The sequence below is a fragment of the Cynocephalus volans genome, chromosome 15, assembly GCF_027409185.1.
Source record: "Cynocephalus volans isolate mCynVol1 chromosome 15, mCynVol1.pri, whole genome shotgun sequence".
NCBI classification, from domain to species: domain Eukaryota; kingdom Metazoa; phylum Chordata; class Mammalia; order Dermoptera; family Cynocephalidae; genus Cynocephalus; species Cynocephalus volans.
The window spans coordinates 10,205,676-10,232,791 of record NC_084474.1 but is presented as its reverse complement, the minus strand read 5'-3'; the positions used below and the strand labels follow the sequence as shown (position 1 = coordinate 10,232,791).

Here is a 27,116-nt window from a genome sequence, read left to right as displayed (position 1 = left end):
CAAAGGATTAATATCCAGAATATATAAGGAACTCAAACAACTTTACAAGAAGAAAACAAGCAACCCAATTAAAAAATGGGCAAAAGAGCTAAGTAGGCATTTCTCTAAGGAAGATATCCAAATGGCCAACAGACATATGAAAAGATGCTCAACATCACTCAGCATCCGGGAAATGCAAATAAAAACCACATTGAGATACCATCTAACCCCAGTTAGGATGGCTAAAATCCAAAAGACTATGAACGATAAATGCTGGCGAGGCTGCGGAGAAAAAGGAACTCTCATACATTGTTGGTGGGACTGCAAAATGGTGCAGCCTCTATGGAAAATGGTATGGAGGTTCCTTAAACAATTGCAAATAGATCTACCATACGACCCAGCCATCCCACTGCTGGGAATATACCCAGAGGAATGGAAATCATCAAGTCGAAGGTATACCTGTTCCCCAATGTTCATCGCAGCACTCTTTACAATAGCCAAGAGTTGGAACCAGCCCAAATGCCCATCATCAGATGAGTGGATACGGAAAATGTGGTACATCTACACAATGGAATACTACTCAGCTATAAAAACGAATGAAATACTGCCATTTGCAACAACATGGATGGACCTTGAGAGAATTATATTAAGTGAAACAAGTCAGGCACAGAAAGAGAAATACCACATGTTCTCACTTATTGGAGGGAGCTAAAAATTAATATATAAATTCACACACACACACATACACACACACACACACAAACCGGGGGGGGGGGGGAAGAAGATATAACAACAACAATTATTTGAAGTTGATACAACAAGCAAACAGAAAGGACATTGTTGGGGGGGAGGGGGGAGGGAGAAGGGAGGGAGGTTTTGGTGATGGGGAGCATTAATCAGCTACAATGTATATCGACAAAATAAAATTAAAAAAAATAAATAAATAAAAAAAAAAAAAAAAAAAAAAAAAAGAAACTACCTTTGAGATTAAGAGAAAGAAATTCAACAGAGGAGGGATACTCAGGTATTTTTAATACTTTATTTCTCAAAGAGGATGATGGGTAGAAACATATTCATTAAATCATTATTTTGTATAAAAAAAAAAAAAAAAAAAAAAAAAACTTGAACCAGATGAGTACTTTAAAATTTCATAAAATTTGAAATAAGGGAAGAGAGAAAAACTGGTAGAAATGTATCAACATTGTCACAATTATTAAGTGACAGTCTGTACTATGTGTTTTTTATGTCTCTATATGAATAATGTTATAATATTTTGCTCACCCTCATCAAACTTCCAAAAGATGGTTATTTTCACTTGTGACAGGTAAGGACACCAGACCTCAGAGAGTTCTGGTTACTTGGCAGAAACCATGCTGGTCATGCCAACAGCACAGTTTTCCCTGTGGGAGGAGGCTGCACTCTGCATAAACCCTGCACTGAGGTCTTGAGGGAGGAGAAGGGGAGCAGAATGGAAAGGTGAAGAAGACTTTTTTTCCAGCACCCAAGCATTTTAGCCATGGACAGGAGAGATAAATTTAGATCTAAAGAAACATCTGTAATGCGATTGGATGTATGTTTGGCTTGCGTGTGTAAAGTGCCGCAAGAGCACTGATGCTGGGCATTTCTTTTCCAAGTCAGCTTCCCAGAAGCATCAGGTGTGTGTCCACAACACTGACCACCTCACTCCCACCCCTTCCCAGCACTATGGCCTTACCCAGAAGCCCGCAGTTCCTTGAACACAGTCTGAATTGGTGCACAGATGGTTTCCCCTACTTGGAATGTCCTTTTCCCCACATCTACTTATTTACCTGAAGGTAAATTCCTATTGGTCCTTCAAAATACTAATCAAATATTATGCACTCTGCAAAATATTCCCTCATCTCTCCTTCATCACTGAATTGCTCCATAAGCCCGTGCCTCTCTCTAGTGGTCCACCCTCACTATATTTTATTTATTTAAATTTTTCTTCACTACCAGTCTGTAAACACCTAGAGGATGCCAACATTTGTAATTTGTAATGTCTCCTTCATTTGTAATTTGCCAACTCCCAGAATCACATCAGACACTCAGCTATTGTCCTATTCATGTGTTTTGATTGAATACATGAATAAGGCAGTGATTGAATTAAAATACAAATTATGCCTGGCATGGGGAAAGAAAGTCTAGAGAAATCAGATGAAATTTTGACTGGGTCTTAAAGGCTGTGCAGAAATTTTTCAGGCAGGAAACTGGGAAAGGCACCCACAGAAGGCAGTGACATGAGAAAAATCATGAGAGAGATTAATGTGGGTAGACAGAGCACAGGAAAGATGGGAGGGACTAGTGTCTAAGCGGACATTGAAAATGTAGCTAAGTGTCATGTGACCAAGCTCATTAAATTGCAGAACCTCAGGAATTTGTCTGTAGACTGAGTTTAAGAAACTCTGGGCTAGAGCCAGGTTATGGAGAATATTGCGTGTAAACTTTATGTTCGGCCATTCAAGTTTTCAGGCAGGGGAATGGCATTTTCATTTATAAAGAGAATTTTCAAGGGAGGAATAATTGGAGAAGGGAGGAATGGAGACCAAGAGTCCACAGGGAGCCCACGCAGGAAGGTCTCCTGAGACAGGACGGGGGCCCTGAGAAAGACAGGGCAGTGGCTGAGGGAGGGTGATGGTCAGAGACCCCCACCACTGCAGCCCAGCAGGTCGGCTCCAAACAGGCCCAGTCCAGCTTCTGAGAATACTACCAATAAAGTGAAAGAACGCTCATTCATTCATTCATTCATTCAGTGAATTCTGAGTACCTGCTTTATGCCATGCACGGTTCTGTGATCTACAACACTGCAGGTCTAGCACCCTGGTTGGGAGAAATAGACAAAACCAAAAACATAGGAACAGTTTTGAAACGGAAGCTTCAACTGAGGAATACTTCCAAGTGAGGTGCCAGTCAAAAGGCAAACATTTCAAAATAGGTGATAAGGAACATTTATCCACATGAGGAATAAAAGATTTGCGAGATGGAGATTAGGAGAGAGATGTTTTGGAAAAGCTGTGTCCTGATCTCCCCTCCAGAGGTGAGGGGCGGCAGGGAATCCCTCCCCACCCTAGGGTTAGAGACCAACTTGCAAAGCTGCTTTCAGTGTCTTTTTTGCAGTTTTGGGGGCAGTATGGACTGGTGTCTCCCACCTGGAAGATCTAGGGGGGCAGAGAAAGCTGACCAGCTGCTTCGATGCCAGAATAAGAAAAAAAAAAAAAAAAGTGTGGGGGTTGTCGACCTGGCTTTTATTAGAAGTTAGACGGAAAGAAATTGGGAGGTTTGAGCATAGGTGTGGCGGGATTTGACGTACAGATACAGAGGCTCACTCTCTGCTGTCTGGGAAATCGACTGGTGGCCTATTGGGAGGGGATGACGGTGGCTTGGTCTGTTGTGGCCGTGGTGGAGGTGTTGAGACATGTTCAAATTATTGTTATATTTGAAAGAAAGTGATGACCGGGTTGTCCGCGGGACGTGAGGACGTGAGGACACCGTGCCCGGGTGCTCGGAGGGATGGGCGGCCGCCGTCTGCGCAGAGGCGTGACGAGGGCCGTGACCTGGGCCGTGACCTGGGCCGTGACCTGGGCCGTGTAGGCTTGAGGTCTGCTGAACATCGCGGTGTGTCGAGCATGTAACTCCCCTGTGGAACCGGAGGTCAGGAGGGCTGCGGAAGTGAGAGACACACGTTCAAGAGCTTTCCGAGTACAAATGTAACTTAAGACCACCGCACTCGATGAGGTCCTTTAGGGAGTGGGAGCAGGTGGAGAAGAAAAGAGAAGGAAGGAGAGAGTCCAGCCTCGGCGGGCGCAGCGCCCTCTCCCGGCCGCAGGGCGCTCTGCAGAAGCTGCCCGCCCCCGCCGTCTGCACCGTCTTCCACGGGGCGCTCGGAGACGCTGCAGCCGTCCCGGCGACGTCTGTCACCTCTCTCTTCAGGGGCACCAGGCTCGGGGCCTCAGCCCCTCGGGAGGTGAAGCTCAGCTCGGGCGAGGACGCAGCATCCTCCAGCTCACGTGGGCAACAGACATAGAGAAGTTAATGTCACTTGTTTGAAATATTAAGTATTTGGAGGTTCCACAGCCTAAATTGATTTATATTTTACCTTCCTTTGCCAGTCTTATGTATTGGAAGGAATTTAGATTGTACTATTGGAAGATGCCACCTAAAGGACTGAGGTATGAGAAATAATTATATCATGAGTGTTACAATGATCAAATCATGGGAATTTTCATGATATAGTATTGAATCTACTGGACAGTCTTAAATTTTGCACTTGGAAGTCTTTGTCCAGTGATGATTCTATATGAAATAGCCTGACACTTTCTACTAAATATGAAATTAATGGTTTTAAGAACAAGGAACAAAAACAATTTTTAAAAAGTGGTTCTCATAGAAGAGAGTAAAATAATAGTTACTAGAGTCTGGGAAGTGGTGGGGAGAGGAAGAGGTTGGATTAGTGGGTACTAAGTCACAGGTAGATAGGAAGAATAGGTTCTGGTGTTCTAGGCCAACTATAGCTAATAATATTGCATTGTATAATTCTAAATAATGAGTAAAGAGGATGTTGAACATAACCACCACAAAGAAAAGATAAATATTTAGGTGGTGCATGTGCTATTCACCCTAAGTGAATCCGACAAATATGTACAATTAGAAATAAATTAAAAGTAGGGGCCAACCCCATGGCTCACTCGGGAGAGTGTGCACTGGGAGTGCAATGGCACTGGGAGGGCCGAGGCCGTGGGTTCGGATCCTATATAGGAATGGCTGGTGCGCTCAGTGGCTGAGCGCGGTGGGGGCAACACCAAGCCAAGGGTTGCGATCCCCTTACCGGTCACAAAACAAAACAAAACAAAAAACAAAAACAAAAACAAACAAAAAAAGAAATAAATTAAAAATAGGAAAGGAATAAGGATTATAATTTGGAAATATGTTATATTTACTGACCGAGACAATTGAGTCTTCTTTGTAATTTTATTCATTAAACATTTCATACAAGTATCATTATGGTTTTGTCTTCATATATTTTCCTATGCTATTATCCTCTAAATGTTAAAAGCCTATCTGCTTTTATTTTGTTTCTTATGCTTCCCGCTGAGATAGAAGCAAATTATTCTAATGCAGTACTAATATGCCCAAGACTTCAAGTAGCAACAAATTTCTGCAGTGAGGAATAGAGCTCTGTGTTCTTCAGTTATTATAAGCTGGTCTATTCATGGTTGACAGTCCTCTTGTAATCTTTACACGGTTTAAAACCAGAAATGGAACATAAAATAAAATCGTAGTTATGGGTGTAGTGAAAAATAATATTCGTTTATGGCCAGATTTGGTCAAAGCTGTTTCTGGTCTCTCTGAAGGATAAACCCCCAGGTGGCAATCAACCATGTCCAGAAATTGGATTTATGGCTTCAGTTGAGAGAGCGTTTCAACTCAGAACATTTAGAGAATTATGGAATTTTAGAGATGGTAACGATCTTGTGGAGCAAAGTTAAGTACAACTTTTACAATATGTATTTACAAAGTGAATTGAATTTCTGAAGCACATTTAAGATAAACAGAGGCAGGCATACATGCATACACATAATAATCCATTAGTATGTTGTTATCTCCCATTATGTGAAAAAATATTTATAGTGCATTTTTAGTATTGTGCATCTAGTGGCCTGTACTGGTTTTTGTGTCACTTTCATTATAGACCCATTCTGGTTTTCATTTAAAAGCTTTTGTTATTGACGTTTTGTTATTGAATCAAATGCCATGCTTGCCTGTGGTCATAGAAAGAAGGCAGTAAGATCATATTGGTGCAAACTCAGGGTTTTTCTGATCCCTTGCCCGGGGTGACCCGGCTTCCCTAGCTTTTCAGATGGGGGCCTTCCACCCTCATCCTCAGGGGGGCCCAGCTCAGGTTCTGAAGAGGTTTTCATCAGGGATGATGCAGTAACTCCCCTGCCTGTGGGGCTCAGGCACCAGGCACAGGCCAGGACACATCAGATGCCGGCCTCCCGCACTTCCCTGTCCTCACTGTTTCCTGTCTGCAGCGTCTTCTTCAGCCAGTCTGACCCTTCCTGCCCAGGACCAGCCTGGAGCACACAGCCTCACTTGGACAGGAGTCCGCTCCGGCCTTAGCAGCACTCTCCCCCCACCTGTCACATCCTAATGTCTTCTTTGCAACCATGTCACCTGCTAGATAGAGTTCAGTTCTGTTCGAACAAATCTCAACTTCCTGATGCTTATATAAAGTTGATTTTATTTGTAAGAACACTGTAGAAGCTGAGGGAAAGGTAGGTCATTCACCTCCTCACAATGAGCCCTTTGTTGACTGCTCTCACAAACAAATCTGCACTTTATGGCCAAGGTAGGGAGGCACTGGAACATTTCCTGCTTTTTGACTCTGTTTCTTCTTGTCTGACTTCTGTCCACGCCATGTGACTGAGCGGCCCCGCAGTGCTTGTTGTGTCAGGTGCATTTCTCAGCTCTGTCTTCACTTCACCAGGAGGTTCAGTCTTTCCTCCCTTCAGCGTATTTCTTCTTTCCAGTCGGTCTACCCTTGTTTCTCTCTTTTCTTCATGGCATGAGCTTTGAAGTTTCCACATTCTGCTGCCTTGATCTGAAATACTCTGTCCTTTTTCCATTTTCAAGGTTTTAGTAGATGTATAAATTGTGCAGACCTCCCCATTTGGGGGGTTTATGGAAATGTTCTCAGAAGGAGCCAACTGACCAGATGAATACTGTCCCTGTCACAATGTCAGAAAATTATGGTGCATGAAGGAAATGTAAGATCATGTAGTTATTCCCTTGATTTTAAATTCAGCTAAAGTCTTTTAGTGAATAACTTGGCTAGGTGACGGGAGTATTAGAGTTCAGGGCTTAGAAGAAATATAGCGAATGCAGTGTACTGGGGAAGGGAAATAATTACTTTCTCCCCTTCTCATGTTTTTCTAATATTTCTTCCCAAGCTTACTGTGTCCATGACAGGGGAGTATTGCCTTCTTTTATTTATTTATTTATCTATTTTTATTTTTATTGATTATTCATATTCATGGGGCACGGAGCTGACCATCAGCACCTGTGCCCAAGATGTGGTGACCAGACCAATGCTATCAGCATGACCATCACCTCACATTTCAAAATTATTCCACATGTCCTTCCCCCATCTCACCCCCAACAGCCCTAGGTCTGTTCTCTCTCTCTGCAAATTCAGCGCACCACCGTGATCTTTCTTTCCTTCCTTCTTTCTCTCAACTTCCACTTACGAGTGAGGACATGCAGTCTTTTCCTCCCTGTGCCTGGCTTATTTTACTTACATAATTTTCTCCAAGCTCATCCACGTTGCTGCAAATGGCAGAATTTCATTCTTTTGGATGGCAGCATAGTATTCCATGGTGTATATATATGCATTTTCCTTATCCAGTTGTCTGTTGATGGATGCTTAAGTTGGTTTCATATCTTGGCTATTGTGAACAAAGCTGTGATGAACATGGGTGTACAGGTATCTCCTCGACATGACGATTTCCATTCCTTTGGGTATATATCCAAAAGTGGGATTGCTGGATCATATGGTAGTTCTATCTGTAGTTGTTTTAGAAACCTACATACTGTTTTCCATACTGACTGTAATAATTTACAATCCCACCAACAGTGTAGATTTTCCCTTTCTCAGCATCCTCGCCAGCATTTGTTGTTTTTGGTCTTTTTGATAATATCCAGTCTAACTGGGGTAAGGTGATATCTCAAAGTGGTTTTGATTTGCATTTCCCTGATGACTAGCGATGTTATTTTTTCCTGTTGCTGTTCGCCATTTGTATGTCTTCCTTTGAGAAATGTCTTTTGCCATTTTTTAATTGAATTATTTGGTTTGTTTTTACTATTGTGCTTCCCCAGAGGAAGTAGGGGAGAATTTGGTTAGTTGGTGACAGGTATTCCTGGGCCAGGGTGGCTCTGTGGTGACCACAGTGGTAGCCATCCCATCATGCTCTCTGCCCTGTCTTCCTGAGCGGGCCTGAGCCCTCCACCACCCCACCTGATCCCTAAGAGGCTTTGGAGTGTGCTCTCCAGTCCCAGGTATTTGTCTGCAAATAAGCTTGAGAAGGAAGATCGGACAATTTAGATTTGGAAGCAGAAAGTAGAGGCCCACCTGGGCGTCAACACTGAAGTTGTCCAATCCAGTTTTTTGTGAACACTGGGACACAGTTTTTTGCTTTTCACGTGGCTGCTGGCCCTTACAGATGTTAGATGTTCTATTGACATTGGAGGGGAAGGATTATGGGCAGCAGGCCACAGGCAAAATATCTCTGCTCCTAGCCCCTGTCCAAACCACATGGACTTTCTCAGCTGCCTCTGTCCTTGACTTCTGTGTAATGCATTTATATGTGATCTGCAATCCTCAGACACCTTGACATGAGGTAATGATCCCAACATCACAGAGCCAGTGAGAGGTCAGGTCGAGAGCTGAGTGCAGGCCTCCTGGTGCCAGGCTGTGCTCTTACGCTGCCCTGTCCTGCCCCTGTGAAGGGCCTGGGGCTCTATTTCTGCACTTGCTCTTGGGATTGTCCCTGCACCACATTATACCTGCTGCCACGTCATCTCAGACTCTCATCTCTTAGGCCACAAGGTGTTTCATCTCTTGTCCTACTCCTTTGTGCCACCTTTGGCCAGATGATGACCCTAAATTGCAGCACTGACAACATCAGTTCCCTGAGCCTCAAACCCTTAAATTACTCCTTAAGACAAATGTGAAGCAGCCCCACCTCTCTCAGCATTCATGGGCAATTTTGGTACAATCTACATCCACCTTTCAGCATTTTCTCTTCCCCTTTTTCCTCATCCACACATGCAGAAAAAGCCATGTTTTTCTCTCCATATACATTTGTGTATATTGTTTATGTAGGTTCCTGTCCCGATCGCTTTCTTCACTGTGGTTGTTGAAGGCTTCCCCGTTCTCTCCATCTCAAACATCAATTTCTCCACAAGGACTTTAGGCTTTTTTTTTTTTTTCTCCCTTCATTGAGTCCTTTAGCACCTGATGCTTCTTGTATGGCATTTATCTCGTTATGTCGTTTAATGATTCTGTGCATTCTGTAAGCTTTCTCTTTGTCTTCCCAGCACCTCTCATAGCATTTGTGCAGTTGTCATTCAGTAGAAACGTTGTGGCTTTCCCACAGCATGAGGAAGGCTTGTCTCAGGAGCGGTGTGGGGTGTTTTGTGGTCTGTGATCTCTGCATGACCCACATCTTTCACCTGCACTCCACTTCAGCAACCTGCTCCCATCTCTATGTGCTGGACATTGCTGGGCTCTGGAGTTACTCCAAACTAGAGTCTCAAATTCAGAAATATCACGTTCAGCCTCCAGGTCTCCTGTGCTTCCCTAGGTCATGTCTCAGAGCTCCCATCATGACACTGTTCCATCTGATCTCAAATCTATACATTGCTTCCTGATGTATTTATTCTGTGCATAGCTTACAGTTGCTTTCTGAAAGCCCTTTTCTGTGAAGTCTACTAACATTAATAAAGCAAAAGTATTTCACAGGGCCTAGCTTCCAAGGCCCTGTAGTTTCAGGTATAGACTAACTTTTTAAAATTACACATAGAAATGTTAACCTTGTGAAAGACAGGAAGCTTTCCCTGGGCTAAAGTCTCTGTTGTAGATGAAGAATTGTAACACAGCAAAATTGCTGGCTCCAAGGGCAGATGTCCTTGGTGCAGCCAAACTTAATTGTTGCCATGACAATTATCTAACTGTTCTTTTTGTAACCACCTATGTTCCTTTTCTGTAACTTTCCTGCCTGAAGAATAAATACGGAGAGAAGACCAGAGTTTGGTGTTAATTTTCCCAGGAGGAATGCCTCTCTCTTGAGGGTTCGTGGAAATTAACCCCTTTGGGGCTTCTCACTGCTCAGAAGAAATGGGCTTTGAGTAATCCTTTGCGTCTCCATCACCCTGGGGTGGGAGGTGACACTTTTCTGTGCTGTTCTTGCCCTTCAAATATGAGTTAACCTCAACTTCTACTTCTTTATTTCTTCCTTCTACTCTACCGTGTTGGAGGAAACCACAAGATCGCAGAGCTGGAATGATTTGAACCACAACAAATTCATCACACATCTCAGATAGACCCTCAAATAATTCAGACAGTTTTTCTGAATCTGTGTTATGTAGGAGAACATAAAAGGCAGTGTGACCCTGTAGAACTAGGAGAAGTGAGCTTCTCAGTGGGATCAGTGCTCTGGATCCCCACATCACAGTCCGTTAGGCTGGAAGGAAGTGGAGCTTCCTGGCTCTGATGTCACTCCCCAGTGTGCCCTTTTCTCCTAAGATCTCATATTTCCCTTACTTTTCATGGGTGACCTTGCCTCTACTTTTCTGAAACCCTGTGTGCCTGCCGAGTGTCTCTTGGGCATTATCTGTGATCTTGCAACAGCCCTGTGGTATAGATAATATTGTCAGTTTTTAGATTTACTCCATGAGTTTTTATGCGTTCCTGCTGCATGCCAGACTCCTTTAGGAGCTGAGAGGTATCACTAAACAAAACATATAAGATCCCAGTACATGAGAAAGTTACATTCTGTCAGGGAAGGCAAGCATTAAAACTAGCAAATAAATAAGTCTATGGCAAAGATTAAAAAAAACAGACATGAGCAGAAACAGGGGAGGGTGGGGTTGAGCAGTGCCAGAAAGTGGTAATATGGCTGCAGTTTGAAAGAGGAAGGGTCAGAGGAGGCTCATTGAGCAGGTGAATTGGAGAAAAGACTTGAGTGGGGAGGGATGCAGGCATCCGTGTGCCTGGGGAGGCACGCTGTGGGCAGAGTGACAGCCCCTGCAACACCTCAAGTTAGGAGCACCTTGATGCTGATGTGGCTGGAGACAGGCCTGATTGGCACAGGACCTTGCAGATCAAAGGAGCAGATCTGAATTGTATCATTGTGAGTGGTGTGCTTTTTATTCTGAGCAAGCAGTGGGGGGTTTTGAAGAAAGAGATGACACAACTGATGGCAGATTTTTAAAAATAAATTTATTTATTTTTGATTGGAACATTGTTGATTGTACATTTCTGTGGGGTACAGCATTGAATATCAATACCTGTGTGCAATATGTGATATTTAAATCGGTATAATTAGTGTATTCATTACACAATGTAATAGATTTTCGTGACCCTTTACCAATTCTTCCCTCTCCTCTGTCTCCCCCCCGCCCTTTCCCACCCCCAGCAACCTCAGTTCCACTCTGTTCTCTTAAAAAGTTCAAAATATCATTGTGATTGTTTTATCTTTCTTTCTTTCTTTTTTTATTTGTTTGTTTGTTTATTTATTTTTATTAGCTCCCACATGTAAGTGAGAACATGCAGTATTTCTCTTTCTGTGCCTGGCTTATTTCATTTAACATAATTTTCTCTAAGGTCATCCATATTGCTGTGAATGGCAGAATTTCATTCCTTTTTATGGATGAGTAGTATTCCATTGTAGAAGTTACACCACATTTTCCTTATCCAGTCATCCAAACAATATTTAGGTTGGTTCCAACTCTCGGCTATTGTAAATAGAGCTGCGATGAACATGGGACTGCAGGTGTCCTTTCAACATGATGATTTCCGTTCCTTTGGGTACATACCCAGCAGTGGAATTGCTGGATCGCATGGCAGTTCTATCTGTAGTTGTTTGAGGAACCTCCATACCATTTTTCAATAACGTCCTCACTAATTTATAGTTTCACCAACAGTGCAGGAGTGTCCCCCTTTCTCTGCATCCTCACCAGCATTTGTTATTCTCTGACTTTTTGATAATAACTGGTCTAACTGGAGTGAGAAGATATCTCAATGTGGTTTTGATTTGCATTTCCCAGATGCTGAGTGACGTTGAGCATTTTTGTGTGTGTCTGTTGGCCATTCATGTATCTTCCTTTGAGAAATGCCTATTCAGCTCCTTTGCCCATTTTTTAATTGGGTTACTTGTTATTTACTGTCAAATTGTTTGAGTTCCTTGTATATTCAGATGTTAATCCTTTGTCAGACACATAGTTTGCAGATATTTTCTCCCACTTTGTAGGTTGTCTTTCCACTCTGTTAATTGTTTCTTTTGCTGTGTAGAAGCTTTTTAGTTTGGTATAATCCCATTTGTTTAATTTTCCTCTTGTTGCTTGTGCTTTTGGGGTCATATTCATAAAGTATTTGACCAGTGCTACTTCCTGAAGTGTTTCTCCTATGTTTTCTTTTAGGAGTTTTATAGTTTTCTGATATATATTTATTTCTTTAATCAATTTTGAGTTGATTTGGGTATGTAGTAAGAGGTATGGGTCTAGTTTTGTTCTTCTACGTATGGATGTCCAATTTTCCCAACACCGTTTACCAAAGAGGCAGTCTTTTCCCTGATGTATATTCTTGGTGCCTTTGTCAAAGATCAGTTGGCTGTGGGTGTATCAGCTGATTTCTGTGCTCTCCATTCTGTTCCCTTGGTCTGAGTGTCTGTTTTTATGCCAGTTGTTTTAAAATCTGATCTGACAAATTTGGAAACAATTATTCTGCATTATTCTTTTAAAAAAACGTATTCATTTTTTAAGTGACAAAAGTTTTATATATTTATGGTGTACGGCATGATATTTTGATATACCTATACACTGTGGAATGGCTAAGTCCAGCTAATTAATGTATACATTGCCTCACATATTCTTTGTTTTTTGTGTTTGGTGAGAACATTTAAAATCTGCTATCTTAGCAAGGATGGCTCCATTGAGAAAAGACCAGCCTGGCAGGGGTGGGACAGGAGAGTAGTTAGGGTGTTTTGTTGTAAACTGGGCCAGAGAGGGTGGTGCCTCTCACTGGAGAGGTAGCAGGATAGGTTTTGGATGGGTGCAGATTCTGTATGTACTTTGAAACTAACCACTTGGATATGGGATGTTGGGGAGAGAAAGAAGTCAGGAATGTTGTCAAGATTCTTGGCCTCAACAACCAGAAGGAAGTGTTGTCATTGGCCATGATGGGGGGCTGTGGTCGACTGGGTTGTGGAGGGACCATGAGGACTGCAGATTTGCACATGGTGAGCTGCAGTGTTGACTGGACAGCCAGGTGGGCGTGCAGGGGAGGCAATGAGGGGTGGGGGTCTGCAGTGTGAGACATGTGGGCTGGCTATGCAATAGAGTGTCGCTGGCATCCAGAAGTGTTTGTAATCATGGTATTGGATGGCACTGGGTGTGGACAGGAAGGGGAGACGCCCCAGGACCTAGCCCCGGGCATTCCAGCAAAAGAGGTTGGTAAAGGAGGAAGAAGGGGCAGCTCCCAAGATGCGAGAGGGTCTGTGGGACCCCAGACATTGGACAAGAGTTATATTCAGGAGGAGGGAGTCACCCATGGGGTCGAATGCTGTTGAAAAGTCAAACAAGGAGAGGACTGAGCACTGAGCACTGGCTGTCGCAGAGGTGGCAAAAATGAGCTGGGCTCCTCATCTTGCTTCCTGCAGTGACAATTCAAAATATGCTCCTCGCCCATTGTATACATTTTTCTTACATTTCACAGTTGTCTTTGCCTTTACTTTAAGGAGGAAATTGAGGGCAAGAGTTAACAGACATCTCTCCAGCTTTCCTTGGGCCCAAGAGACGATTATGAACTGGTGCTGTCTCTCTTCATTCCAGCCTGTCACTGGGACACTCTCTTTCTCCCCTTGACAGTGATGTTTCCAGCTGTGCTTCTGACACCATCCAATCCCTTTGGTCCTCTGCAGAGCTTTCTCTGACTTGCCTCCACTGGTTCTTCCCTCTTTTCTGGCACCTCTAATTGTCCTTCATCACTTGGTTCTTCCTGAGCCCTGCAGTAGCTCTTCCACCCTTGTGGCCTCAGTCTGTGCTCCGCACGGCAGCCGCAGTCCCTTCCATGCCTCCCTGCATGAAAAGTAAGCCAGGCTCTGGCCCGGGTTGCTCAGCCTGGCACTGTTGACATTCCAGGCTTGGCAATGTGGTAGGGGCTGGACTATGCTTCCTAGGACCTCAAGCAACACCCTGGACTCCACCAACTAGGGGCCAGCAGCACCACCTCCTCCAGTTGTGACAACCCAGAATGTCTCCAGACATTGCCAAATATCCCCTGGGGGCAAAATCACCCTGGGTTGAAAACCACTGTAAACCGTTGTCTCTGTCCCTCTATCTAACTTCCAATTCTTTGTTCACATAGCTGCCGGCAACGTTTGTAAAATGAAAATTTCATTAAGAATTTCTGTTTCTTTACGTCATGTAATGTGTCCTGATATCATTAACATAAAGCTCACACTTTCTTGTTGAGCACAAGGGAAACGTGTGACTTGGTTCCTGCCTAACTCTTTTTCCAAGGGACTGCAGGCATCAGAGCTTCCAGCTGCCCTAGCTCCTCACAGTTGTGTAACAGACTCACTTGTTTCCATGCCTTTGTGTTTTACTATGTTTGTCATCCCACATCCTAAACTGGCTTTTCTCTTTTGCACCTAGGAAAGTACAGCTTGTCCATAAAAAATAGCTAAAGAACCCTTTTCTCTGCACAGCCTTTGTCTTTAAATCTGATTCAGATCCTTCGTGCTCTCATGGTATTCCTTGCATGACATTATCATAACACATATCCTGCTAGACTGTGATCATTGATTTCTTGTCTTTACCTCTGACCCAACTCTAGCATCTAAGAAGTTCAAGGATCTTGTCTTATTCTTCATGGGCCTTAACAAATGCTTTTTAATGTTTCAATATGCTAAAGAATCAGAGGAGTGAAGTGACTTCTGACATGAGCAATCACTAAGTCCGTAATGGAGAAAGTACCATTTGAATTCAGCTTAAGTGGGTGAGAAAATACTTTGAACATTAGACACTATGAAAAAAAATAGGGGCGTTTCAGAGATAACAAACTTGGTTAGAGCGTGATTAGACTCATGAGGGAAGAGGGAAGTCATAGCTTAGCACTAAATCTTGGAAAGCCTTGAATTCCAGCTGAAAACAGTGGGGAAGACATTAATGATCCTTATTAAAGAGGCTGTATAATCAGCATTTTTAAAAAAGAGCTATCAGATAATCCAATATATTTTAGACTGGAAAGAAGAGACTGGATTTAGATGGAATATTTACAGCTATTAGTTCAGGCAAAAAGAAATAGTGATTGAAGTTTTCATAACTCGATCAGAATGTATGTAAACTATTTTAGAAATGTGACTTTTCCATATATACTCTAATTTAGGATTGAAATAACTTCTTGAGGGATGAAGCTTGTGTAATATGATTTTTAACCAGTTTTAACTCTTTAAGAATAAATACAATTCTTTTTTCTAATAGATTTTAGAGTACACTGTTATTGACTGTGGCACAGCATGCAAACTAGATACCAAAAAGCTTTTCTCTTGAACCTAATGGATTATGGTAATTTGGTCAGTTTTTACTTTAAAATCAGCTAAAATAATTTGCTGTGCTCTGAAATAAAGATCTCCATTCAGATTCTTAATTAATTCCTAAACTGTATGAATAATTTGTTCGTGTAACATATCATTCCTAGTGGCTATTGTGCAATGAAGCCAGAAAATGCATATTTTAATCTCATCTGATTTCTATGGGAAATTGCAGTCATAATGATGCACCCATCATGTGAAAACTCCCTGGTGGCTGTGGAGGCAGGACATGGGAGATCTCCAAGCTCCTACCTTTAGATTTGTCTCATGTGCTGGGATTGTTGAGGTCCTATTTAAAATATCCCTTGAACCTCATGCTTCAGAATCAGATGTCCTTTGCTATGTTTTACATACATATATGTAGGTATGTAATAAATTTTTTATATATGTATGTTGTTATGTATACAATTTTGCATGGGTATGTGTGCATATATATATGGAAACTTACATACACAGACATACAGACATGCACAGACTCACAAACCTGTGCACAACTTCCTTCTACCAACAGTTCTGCTTTTTTTTCTTATGATCTCAAGGCTTTTGAGGAAATAAAAAGTAGCTACTGTTTACAAAAAGTTTGGGAACATGGAGCTTATATTTTTTTGATTGTGCAGTTAGATACAGATAAACACAGTGTTCTTGCCTTCTCTGCTCTTGTGTTACAGTGGGGTTGCCACGGTGATTGCATGGCACAGTGGATTTGTTTTTATGTCGCCCAGTTGACTTCATGCTGAAAGCTAAATCGATATCCGCAACTTCTTACTCTGAGGATGTTCTCTGTCTCTTATTTTTGTTGTCATTCATATGTTCTTGCTCTGCATGTTTTAGAGAGCTCAGGAAGGTTTTTGGTCCTCCTTTAGGTGGCTTAATTGGCTTAATACCTGAGGGTGGTTGTGTAAGTAAACATGTACTGCGGCAGAGCTGTCGAACATATCGATGCTCACAAAAATGTGTGATTGCAAGACATCCCTTTGGAATGAGATTGATTCATGTTGACAAGCCTCAGGAAGAATTTGCTAGATGTTCTCTAGGTTCATTAGTGCCTAATGATTCCGTAAGGTTTTAGGAGATACAATTAAATACGTATTATTACAGATCTCACAAAAGTCAGGCTTGTGTCAAAGTCTGGCATGGTAATTCCCGAAGGAAGTGTGATGCCGAGCCACTATTCATTCAGAAAGCCTTTATTAGGGTTCATAACCCCTAATTTTTTGTTTTATATCGTAGAGTGTAGTAAGAATTCAATGCCTTATCCTCATGCTTGCAAAGGCAGTGATTATGCAAAAATACTGGATGGTTATTCTTTTTTTTTTCAGTTTTCAACAATATATTGAGTACCTATCTATCAAGCTCTGTGCTAGGAAACTGGGGATGTGGAAACTACCTTAAAGCCAGTCTGTCCTCTTGAACCTTGGAGTCCATTTAGGGAGAAAGACATAGATCAAAATCAGTCAAACAAATATAAAACTGCAACTGTGTAGTGCTGGGAGAGCCTGCAACAGGGGACTTGACAAGGCTTTTGGGAGGAAAGGTCACAGCTGAAATCCAAAAGTGGAATAGGAATTCACCAGGCAAGATGACGTAAGAGGGTACCAGGCTGAGAAGATGACAGTGAGAAACCCCTGCAGGCAGGGAGGTGGCCAGTATGAGAGAGAAGGCAAAAGGGCTGGGCTTGGGACGGGCAAGAAGAGCAGGGTGAAAGGGGAGGCTGGAAAAGCATTTTCAAGCAAGACCAGGCAGGGATTTGGGCTCTGTCAGAGAACTCTATTTTTATTGTATAGGAATTAAAAGCTATTTAAGATCTTAATAAGTATTTCCTGGAGGGAGAACAGATGGATGTAGGTAGACCAGTTGTATAGTTCTTGCCTTCCAGTACCTGATGGCATAGTTTGTTCTAGTGTGGAAGTCGTGGATCCAAGGAGAATGGAACAAATTCAAGACATATTTAGGAGGTAAAATCTAGGTAACTCAGTTAGATAGGATACAGGGAGTGAGGGAGAAGGAGGTGTCAGTGCTCATTTTCTGACTTGCACAGATGGATCTATGGTAGTAGCATTCATGGAGACAACAACAGTGGAAGTGGGGTGGAGGGAGGTCACGGACTGACCTTGGGACATGTTGAGTTTGAGGTACCTTTGAGACATCGGTGGATATTTAAGAAGTCTTTGTGTGTATGAATCTAGATCTTAGAAGTAAATCTGGGTTGGAGATGTAATTTGTAAGCCTTCTGCATAGAGAAAATAATTGAAGCCCTGGGTATAGACGAAATCATTTAGGGAAGTGAAAGACTCCCGCAGTGGGTAGTCAGTCAGTTCAGGGAGACCCTCCCAAGGAACAGCGAGACCACGGCTTCGGATGCAAAAACAAGAGGTTTATTGAACACACAGGTACCCGGGCGACTCAGTCTTTCGAAAGACTGGCGCGCCGAGTAGAGCTCCTGGGTCCTTTTTATAGCAAAAAGCGCGGGTACAGAAGCGAGAAGCAAGGTAATTGGTTAGTTTAAATCAAGCCAGGGGTGAACTTCGGTCAAGTGGGAGTCCTTGAAACAGCTGAGGGGCACTCTTGAAACTTTAACTGACTTGTCTATTTCTGGGAACTATCCGCCCTTGGCTCCGGGCTGGGGCCCAGGTGCATAACTGCAGATATCTCAGACCTGCCCTCTTGGCTGTACTTTCCCTATACCCTTGTAAAAAGCACTTCCTTCATTCCCCCATTTCTCTTGTGGATCGCTCTAATCTTAGAGCGGAATTAAAAGTTATCTTCGCCATTTAAGGTTTGGTATTTTTGCCTAAGGACCAGAATCTTAACTGCACTTACCCTATCATTGATGAATTGGACTAGTCTATTGATGACGTAGGGCCCAAGGGTGAACAACAGAAGGAGGAGTAATAGGGGCCCGGCGATGGTTGACAGTAGGGTGGTCAACCAAGGGGAGTTATTTGATCTGGTTATAAGCATTTTCATAGTTTGAGTCAGGAGGCCTGACTCTTTTAGAGGCCGGTGCATCAATTTCTGGAATATCCCAAGCCTCGAGACCCGCCGCCAGGGCACATATATCAGGGGTAAGGGAGGGCCACCAAGTCCAAAGGGGGTGGACTTCTGTCTTGAACCAGACAACCTTTCCAGTTTGGGACAGTACCTGCCAGGTGAGGGTGTTGGGCTGGTTAGGGTTATTACTTGGTAGGCTTGCTCCGCCGCCGCCGAATGCGCAACTTAAGAGGATTATCAGTCCTCTCCAGCTCCCAGGATTCATCTGGTACGGAGGGTGGCGCAGGCTTGAGGTGAGAAGCATGTACCCAGGCTGCAATGCCGTCTACTTTTACCGCTGTTGGTGTGGTCAGTAGCACCAGGTACGGGCCTTTCCACCGAGGCTCAAGGCTGCCGGTCCGATGGCGCCTAACAAGCACTTGGTCTCCGACCTGGAACGGATGAGGGATGGCCACGGCACCTGGCTCGTATACCTCCTTGATCTGGTCCCAGATCTGGGTTTTTACAACTTCTAAAGCCTTTAAGTGAGTAAATAAGACAGGAAGAAAGTTATCATCGGGACCCAGTGTTCCTCCCAACTCAAGTATGGGGGGGGGTCCCCCGTGGAGGATTTCATAAGGAGTCAGACCAAGCTGGCCAGGGGTATTCCTGGCTCTGAACAGCGCTAAGGGAAGGAGGGCCACCCAGTCTTTTCCACCGGTCTCTAAGGCCAATTTAGTTAAGGTCTCTTTGATGGTTCTATTCATTCTCTCTACTTGACCTGAGCTCTGGGGCCTATACGCACAATGTAATTTCCAATTTATTCCCAGTTGTGTGGCCAGTCCCTGGCTTACCTGAGCAACAAAGGCTGGGCCATTATCTGACCCGATCACCTTAGGGATCCCGAAACGGGGCAGGATTTCTTCTAGTATCTTTTTACATACAGTCAGGGCCGTTTCAGTTTTGGTAGGGAAAGCTTCTACCCATCCAGAGAAAGTATCTACAAATACTAGCAGATACTTGTTTCTATACCGGCCAGGCTTTACCTCTGTAAAGTCTACTTCCCAGTATACGCCGGGTCGATCTCCCCGTTGTCTTTTTCCGGTCTCTCGGTAGGTGGTAGCCGCATTAGTCATGGCGCAAGCCGGACACCGATTGGCGACTTCTTGAACAGTGGACCGGAGGTTCGGGATGGAGAGGCTGGTGCGGCTTGCCAGTTGAAGGAGCTTTTCTGGTCCTAAGTGTGTTAGCTGGTGTAACCGCTGAATGAATTCCTTTCCCTGGTCAGGAGTGAGCTCTCCTGGCCTGGTCTTAGCTTGAGCAGGCTCGATTGGCTCTTGAAGCTTTATAGTTTCTGCTAGCACCCTGACCGACAGGGCGGCTTGTTTTGCAGCCTCGTCGGCCCTCCGGTTCCCGGCCGCCACAGGGTTATTTCCTCTCTGGTGGCCCGGGCAGTGGATAATGGCGACCTGCTTAGGGAGGTGAATGGCCTCTAGCAGAGCCAGAATTTCTTGTTTATTTTTAATGTCTTTTCCAGCAGAAGTGAGCAATCCCCTCTGTTTATATATTGCCCCATGAATGTGAGCAGTGGCAAAAGCATACCTGCTGTCCGTGTAGATGTTGATGTTTTTCCCTTCGGCTAAGCGTAATGCCTGCGTTAAGGCTATTAGCTCGGCCTTCTGGGCTGATGTCCCTTCTGGCAGGCTGCTTGCCCACACCGTCCGTTTGCCGTCTACGATGGCGGCCCCTGCTCTCCATTTACCTTCCGCAATGAAGCTGCTACCGTCTGTATACCAGGCAGGCACTCCGGGCAATGGCTGGTCCTTCAGGTCCCGTCGAGTCCCAGCTTCTTCAGCAAGGATTTCTGAGCATTGGTGTACTGGGGTGGATTCTGACTCGACTGGTAGTAGGGTAGCTGGGTTCAGGACAGCAGGGGGCGCGAAAGATATCCTTTCGTTTAGCAGCAAACTCTGGTAATGAGTCATTCTGGCATTGGTCATCCACCGATTGGGGGGCTGCCGCACAATACTTTCGAGGCTGTGGGAAGCAATCACAGTCACATTTTGCCCCAAGGTTAACTTATCAGCGTCTTTGAGGAGGAGTGCCACTGCAGCAACCGCTTTTAGGCAGGTTGGCCACCCACTGGCCACTGGATCCAGTTTTTTTGATAGATAAGCTACTGGCCGTCGCCATGGTCCTAGGGTCTGAGTAAGCACTCCTCGGGCCACACCGGCTCTTTCATCTACGTATAGAGTAAACGGTTTGGTGAGGTCTGGGAGAGCCAAGGCGGGGGCAGACAGCAAGGCTTTTTTTATGTGGTCAAAAGCCTTTTGATGCTCCTCAGTCCAGGTAAAAGGAATGTTTTCCCTTGTCAGGGGGTACAAGGGTGCAGCCAGGGAAGCAAACCCAGGAATCCAGAGCCTGCAGAATCCGGCAGTACCCAGAAATTCGCGGACCTGCCTGGGGGTTGTGGGAGTAGGGATCTTCATAACTGTAGCTTTCCGGGCCGCGGTCAGCCATCTTTTTCCCTCTTTGAGCAGGTACCCCAAATAGGTGACCTCCTTCTGGCATAACTGGGCCTTTTTAGCTGATACCCGGTACCCCAACTTACTCAGTTCCTGCAAGAGCTTCTGTGTCCCTTTTTTGCAGCCTTCATATGTGGGAGCCGCCACCAGGAGGTCGTCCACATATTGGAGTAATGTGACCTGGGGGTTGAGAGCCCTAAAAGGAGCTAAATCTCGGTGGAGGGCCTCGTCGAAGAGAGTGGGTGAGTTCTTGAACCCCTGTGGCAGCCGTGTCCAGGTCAGCTGACCAGTGTTACCTTTTTCTGGGTCTCTCCACTCGAACGCGAACAGTGGCTGGCTGTTGGGGTGTAGTTTGAGGCAAAAAAGGCATCCTTGAGATCCAAGACTGAGTACCAAGTGTGACTAGGCGGAAGGGAACTCAGGAGGCTGTATGGGTTTGGGACTGAGGGATGAATGTCTTGCACCCTTTTGTTAATTTCTCTCAAGTCTTGGACTGGCCGATAGTCATTGGTCCCTGGCTTTTTTACTGGTAGCAGAGGGGTGTTCCAGGGCGACTGGCAGGGCACTAAGACCCCTAGGTCTAAGAACCTTTGGATGTGGGGTCTGATGCCTTCCCGGGCTTCTTTAGTCATTGGATACTGTCGGACGGCCACCGGTGAGGCACCCGATTTCAGCTCTACTACTACTGGTGGGACGTTATTGGCCAGTCCCATACCTGTCTTTTCTGCCCATACGGTGGGAAAAAGTTGGAGCCAGGATGGGTCGATGGAGGGAGAGGCCGGCTTTTCATACAGCCGGTATTCTTCTTCTAGGTTTAGGACCAGGCACATGGTAGAGTGATCTCCCCATGTTACTTGTGGGCCCTCTGTAGAAAACTGGATTTGAGCTTTTAGTTTGGTCAGGATGTCCCGGCCCAACAGAGGAGTAGGGCACTCAGGTATGACCAAAAAGGAATGGGTCACTTGTTTATGTCCAACCTTTAAAAGTCTTTGTGTGGTCCAGGGGTAGACTTTGCTGCCGGTTGCTCCTACTACGACTGTCCGCCTGGACCCTACCTTCCCCATGGGTTGGGTCAACACCGAATGTTCAGCCCCGGTATCGACCAGGAACTCAATGGGGGTCCCCTCCACAGTCAGTGTTACCCTAGGTTCGGGGAGGGGGTCCGAACCCCGACTCCCCTAGTCATCTAGGGATAGAACCTTGGCTTCTCTGATGTTCTTTTTCCGGGGACATTCTCTTGCCCAGTGACCCTTTTCTTTACAGTACGCGCATTGGTCTTTGTCTAGAGGGGGTCTTCCATCCCTAGGTGTTTTCTTTGCCCGGTTGCTCAGGTTCCCTGTCTGCCTATCTCTAGACCCTCTTTCACCTACCACTGCGGCCAAAATCCTAGTCAAGTTTTTTTCTTGGCGCCTATCGCGCCGTCTCTCTCTCTCTTCTGTCTCTCTTTTTTCTCTTTCTTGTTTTTCCTCTTCTGTCTCTCTCTTGTGGTACACCTTTTCTGCCTCTCTCACTAAATCTTGTAAGGAATAATCTTGGAGCCCCTCTAGCCTCTGCAACTTTTTCTTGATATCTGGGGCTGCCTGTCCGATGAAGGCCATTGCAACCGCAGCCTGCTGCCCCTCAGAAGAGGGTTCAAACGGAGTGTACCTTCTATAGGCCTCCATTAGGCGTTCCAAGAAAACCGAGGGGGGTTCTACTGGTCCCTGCAAGACCTCTCTTACCTTAGCCAAATTGGTGGGGCGCCGGGCTGCCCCTTTGAGACCTGCCACTAGAGTCCGGCGGTAGACCAGAAGACGCTCCCTACCTTCGGCCGTGTTGTAATCCCATTGAGGTCGATTGAGGGGGAAGGCCTCATTAATGAGGTTCTCGAGTTGTGTAGGGGCCCCGTTGTCCCCGAGAACGTTCTTGCGGGCCTCCAGAAGAATCCTTTCTCGCTCTTCAGTGGTGAAGAGGATCTGGAGTAGCTGTTGGCAATCGTCCCAAGTGGGCTGGTGAGAGAACATAAGGGACTCAAGAAGTCCCGTGAGTCCTGCTGGTTTTTCAGAAAAAGACGGGTGGTTAGACTTCCAATTGTAAAGATCTGCTGAGGAAAAAGGCCAATACTGTAGAGGGACCAAGCCATTAGGCTCAGCTGGGGGCCCTATGGCTCGGAGGGGTAAAATCACAGTGGAGTCAGGACCTGAGTCGTCTGCCGGACTGCGGGCACGGCGACTCCTGGTCCTAGCGGCTGGTCCCTCAGGATCGGAACTATCGGGCGCCTGGCCCGGCACCGGTCCGATCGCCTGAGGGGCCAGAGGAGGCGGCAGGGCCGCCGGGTAGGGCGGGGGCTCAGAGAGAAGGAGCGAGTCGTCTGGTGTCGGGAGGACGGGGGGTTGGGGAGGGGCGGAAGGCTTCCTTGTAGGTGGCCTTTGAGTATTTTCTGATCCCGAAACAACAGCGACTTTGCTGGAGGGTGGCACCCAGGGAGGGGGATTCTGGGCGAGGTCTTGCCATACCACGACATAGGCAACCTGGTCCGGGTGTCCTCCGGTCTCCTGAAAAACAATCTTTTTAACTGCAAAAATGACAGTAAGATCAAAGGTTCCCTCTGGCGGCCAACCTACGCCGAATGTGGGCCACTCAGACGAACAGAAAGTCTGCCATTTTCCTTTTTTGATCTCCATGGACAGATTGTGAGCCCTGGCTTTGACATCTTTCCAATGATCTAGAGTAAGGGAGAGGGGCGTAAGGGCACCTTGCCCCATCTCGAAAATTTCCAATAGGGGAACGACGACGCAAAGACCTATCACAACTAAGACAAAAAGAAACCAGAAACGGCGACGAGACCGAGTGCCGTAGAAATAGAAGAAAGAGTCCGATGGCAGAGCGCGCCTCCCGAGACGCGGTGAGACCAAAACACAATAATCCTCTGCCAAGGGGTCCACCAGGCGTCCCTGGTCCTCCCCTGATCCTGGGACGTCTCCCAGGATTGCCGGGTGGCGAGCCCCCGAACACGTCTGTTCGCTACCCGCACTTCGCTCCCAGAGCGACTAACCCGGAACAAACTGAAACCAAAATGCGCGCGCTCAGAAAAGACAGTCAGAGTCACAGGATTAGACACAGAAACGAGACACAGAGCAGTCGCTGGCCAGCTTACCTCCCGCAGGTGGGTCGGTGGTCCCTGGGTAGGGGTCTCCGATCCCGGACGAGCCCCCAAATGAAAGACTCCCGCAGTGGGTAGTCAGTCAGTTCAGGGAGACCCTCCCAAGGAACAGCGAGACCACGGCTTCGGATGCAAAAACAAGAGGTTTATTGAACACACAGGTACCCGGGCGACTCAGTCTTTCGAAAGACTGGCGCGCCGAGTAGAGCTCCTGGGTCCTTTTTATAGCAAAAAGCGCGGGTACAGAAGCGAGAAGCAAGGTAATTGGTTAGTTTAAATCAAGCCAGGGGTGAACTTCGGTCAAGTGGGAGTCCTTGAAACAGCTGAGGGGCACTCTTGAAACTTTAACTGACTTGTCTATTTCTGGGAACTATCCGCCCTTGGCTCCGGGCTGGGGCCCAGGTGCATAACTGCAGATATCTCAGACCTGCCCTCTTGGCTGTACTTTCCCTATACCCTTGTAAAAAGCACTTCCTTCAGAAGCTGTGTGTGAAGAAAGATGAAATGACAATGTTGGCAGTTTTCTGCCTTCTGTGTATAAAGAGACAGCTACTGCCTGATCCATTTACATCTAAATTTCTTGAAGTGATTTAAACAGATTCAAAATTATTTCAGGTGATCACTCACATTTGTTTACCTGTAACAGATATCAAAAAATATCAGAGTTATCAACAGACTGATAAAAATAAGGTGTAGGGAGAGGATAGATTTGGAGTGGAAATCAAAGCTAGGTCCTTCTTTATTTGACTGGGTGAAAGCCATCACATATATCAGACAAAGCTCACTTAAAACATCCTACTGCTTTGAATTGGTTGAAAGGTAAATAAATATTTTTGTAAAAATTTCGTTGGGAATTTGTCAATAGTATGAACAAAAAGCTTAAAGATGCCTGTACTATCATCAAACAGAACTCTCTGGGTTGTCTAATTTCTTGCAGGGAACAAAATCTACTTTTGTGCATTTTTGCCATTCATAGTAGTGAGTTCAAATTTCAGTTGCTTATGCTGCCATGTGTTAGACTGAAGACCAGCAGAAAGCATTTGACCTACTGGACATCCCCGGTGAGTCTAGAATTGGAGAGATTTATTCTAGGGAAGCATTGCTGACATGGGGAATAAACAGGGCTCTGTGATTAGTAGATTCTTGGTGCATTCTGGAAAAAAGATGATGAATTTCCTATGAATTATTAAATATAAATTGCTGCCTGTAAAGTGTTTAATTACCCTGGAGTACAAAGCACAAATTCTACTGACTAAAAAATGTAATTGTATAGTTCGTCCTTAACGTCCTGTAGCTATCATTTGGAGAAATGGTCGTATATTATCTTAATCTTTAGATCGTCTCTTTGCCCTGATTTCAGTTGGCTTGAGATAACAGGTGCCCTCCTGATAGCAAGCTGCCTTCTTTCTAGTACTAGTAACCCAGAGTCCTGTGCAATCTGTGAAGGATGCACATTTGATCCATGATGGCAGGAAGACTGGTGCCAATTGAAAATGTTTATGCTAAACTCAAGTTTTCATTGTGGAAAAGTTTTAATAACAAAGAAATTGTTCAAAAGAAGTATAAAAAAGTAGAATGTATAAAAATGTATACATGTGTTGAAACATCACATTTTACCCCACAAATATGTATAGTCACCATATATCAATTAAAAATAAAATAAAACTTAAAAAGAAAAAGAGAAACATCTGCTAAAACTGAATCTTGGTCCTAGCATTTCCAAGCTGTGTGAAATTTAACTGGTTACTTAATCTCTTTGTACCGCATTTTTCCCAATTAAACAACGAGGATATTCATTGAACCTACCTTACAATGTAGTTGTGAGGAACAAAAATAACTCAATCCATGTAAAGCACTTAGAACGATAAATCTGTGTCTTTATTACTACTATTATTATTTACTTCATGCTAAACTTGAAGCCCTCATTAGTGCTTACTCATATTTATCATAAAATATCTACTTGCACTGTACATGATGAAGCGTGCGTAACACACACAGAGGTTGGGATCCAACAATGCAATACATTTCACTTGGGAAGAAAAATCCTAGAATAGACTCGTTCCACAGCTTTCTTGGCTGCAGTCCTGACAGCATCTTTCTCCCCTCCATCCTGCAGCACCATCTCCCCCGGGTCCCTTCCCCATGTCTACTTTAACTTTCCCAGGATCCACCTCCTTCATTACATGCTAGGCCAATTTCAGAAGGCAATAATTTTGTAGGGGACTCATGTATGTCAGGGTATGTGTGTGTGATGTGTGTGTTAGTGTGTGATGTGTGAGTGTGTGATATGTGTGATGTGAGTGTGTGCCTGTGTGAGTGTAATGTGTGTGTCTGTGTGTGATGTGTGAGTGTGCAAGTATATGTGTGTGTGACGTGTGTTAGTGTGTGACTATGCATGAGTGCGATGTGTGAGTGTGTGCCTGTGTGAGTGTGATGTGTGTCTCTATGTGATGTGTGAGCGTGCAAGTATATGTGTGTGTTAGTGTGTGACTATGCATGAGTGCGATGTGTGAGTGTGAGTGTGTGACTGTGCGTGAGTGTGATTTGTTCGTGTGTGACTGCATGCGTGTGATGTGTGAGTGTGTGATGTGTGAGTAATTCAAAGTAACAAGGGAAAGTCATTTAATGCAAGTACAGAGGCATTATTGCAGCATCTGTACAGTGTCCCTCTTGTTGCTTTCACAATGCGCAGGACCCTGGGGAGGAGCGCCTGGGACCCCAGTATGATGCCACGCGTCTGGCCGGGAGGGTGCATGCTCACTGCTCCACCCTAAGGTGGTGTGAAACATCCATTCCTTCCGAACTACATCCTGTGCATTCTGTTTTCATCATTATGCTTTTTCATTAGGTGTCAGAAGTGCTTTTTCTGTAATAACAATTTTATAGAAAAGGAGCCTAGGAATGAAGTAGAATTGTTCCTTTTCCTTAAACATTTTTATTTTCTTCTTTCAAAGGTATTTCAGTTATGATTAAATAAATGTATTTTATGGAAACATAAGATAAAAACCTTCTCCTTTTATTTGTGTGTCCTTACTTCAAGTCAAATGACTTCCCGCTGACGAAGTCAAAGTGCCCTTTACCGTGTCCTCCCACATAGACATAGTGTCCTCT

At 44.8% G+C, this 27,116-nt stretch overlaps 3 protein-coding genes across 4 annotated transcripts in view; 1 reads left to right on the top strand and 2 right to left on the bottom strand.

The window, feature by feature from the left end:
* The window catches only part of PXDNL (peroxidasin like), a 430,031-nt gene that overhangs the window by 261,897 nt on the left and 141,018 nt on the right, over positions 1 to 27,116 (top strand). The gene's annotated exons all lie outside the window — the stretch shown is intronic.
* On the bottom strand, positions 17,681 to 24,456 carry LOC134364049 (uncharacterized). Of its 2 annotated transcripts, none has more exons than XM_063079954.1 (2): positions 19,385 to 21,088; positions 17,681 to 18,877 (listed from the first exon to the last, which is right to left on the bottom strand). In XM_063079954.1, the coding sequence occupies exons 1-2, from the start codon at positions 20,825 to 20,827 to the stop codon at positions 18,545 to 18,547; spliced, it is 1,776 nt and encodes a 591-aa protein (XP_062936024.1). In that variant the 5' UTR covers positions 20,828 to 21,088; the 3' UTR covers positions 17,681 to 18,544. The 2 variants fall into 2 exon arrangements, 1 of the variants encoding a protein (XP_062936024.1); XR_010021797.1 differs by lacking the exon at positions 19,385 to 21,088 and adding an exon at positions 24,000 to 24,456 and having other exon boundaries at positions 18,804 to 18,877.
* LOC134364048 (uncharacterized) lies at positions 21,142 to 24,005 on the bottom strand. The gene is given in 1 exon segment (XM_063079953.1): positions 21,142 to 24,005. A coding segment is annotated over 1 exon segment (2,466 nt). The 5' UTR covers positions 23,608 to 24,005.

Excerpts from the sequence above, each read along its gene's own strand:
- LOC134364049 (XM_063079954.1), bottom strand. The coding sequence starts at position 20,827 with ATGAAGATCCCTACTCCCACAACCCCCAGGCAGGTCCGCGAATTTCTG. Across the intron at positions 18,878-19,384 it reads GGGAAGTAGACTTTACAGAG|GCTTTAGAAGTTGTAAAAAC; the intron begins GTAAAGCCTGGC and ends ACTCACTTAAAG.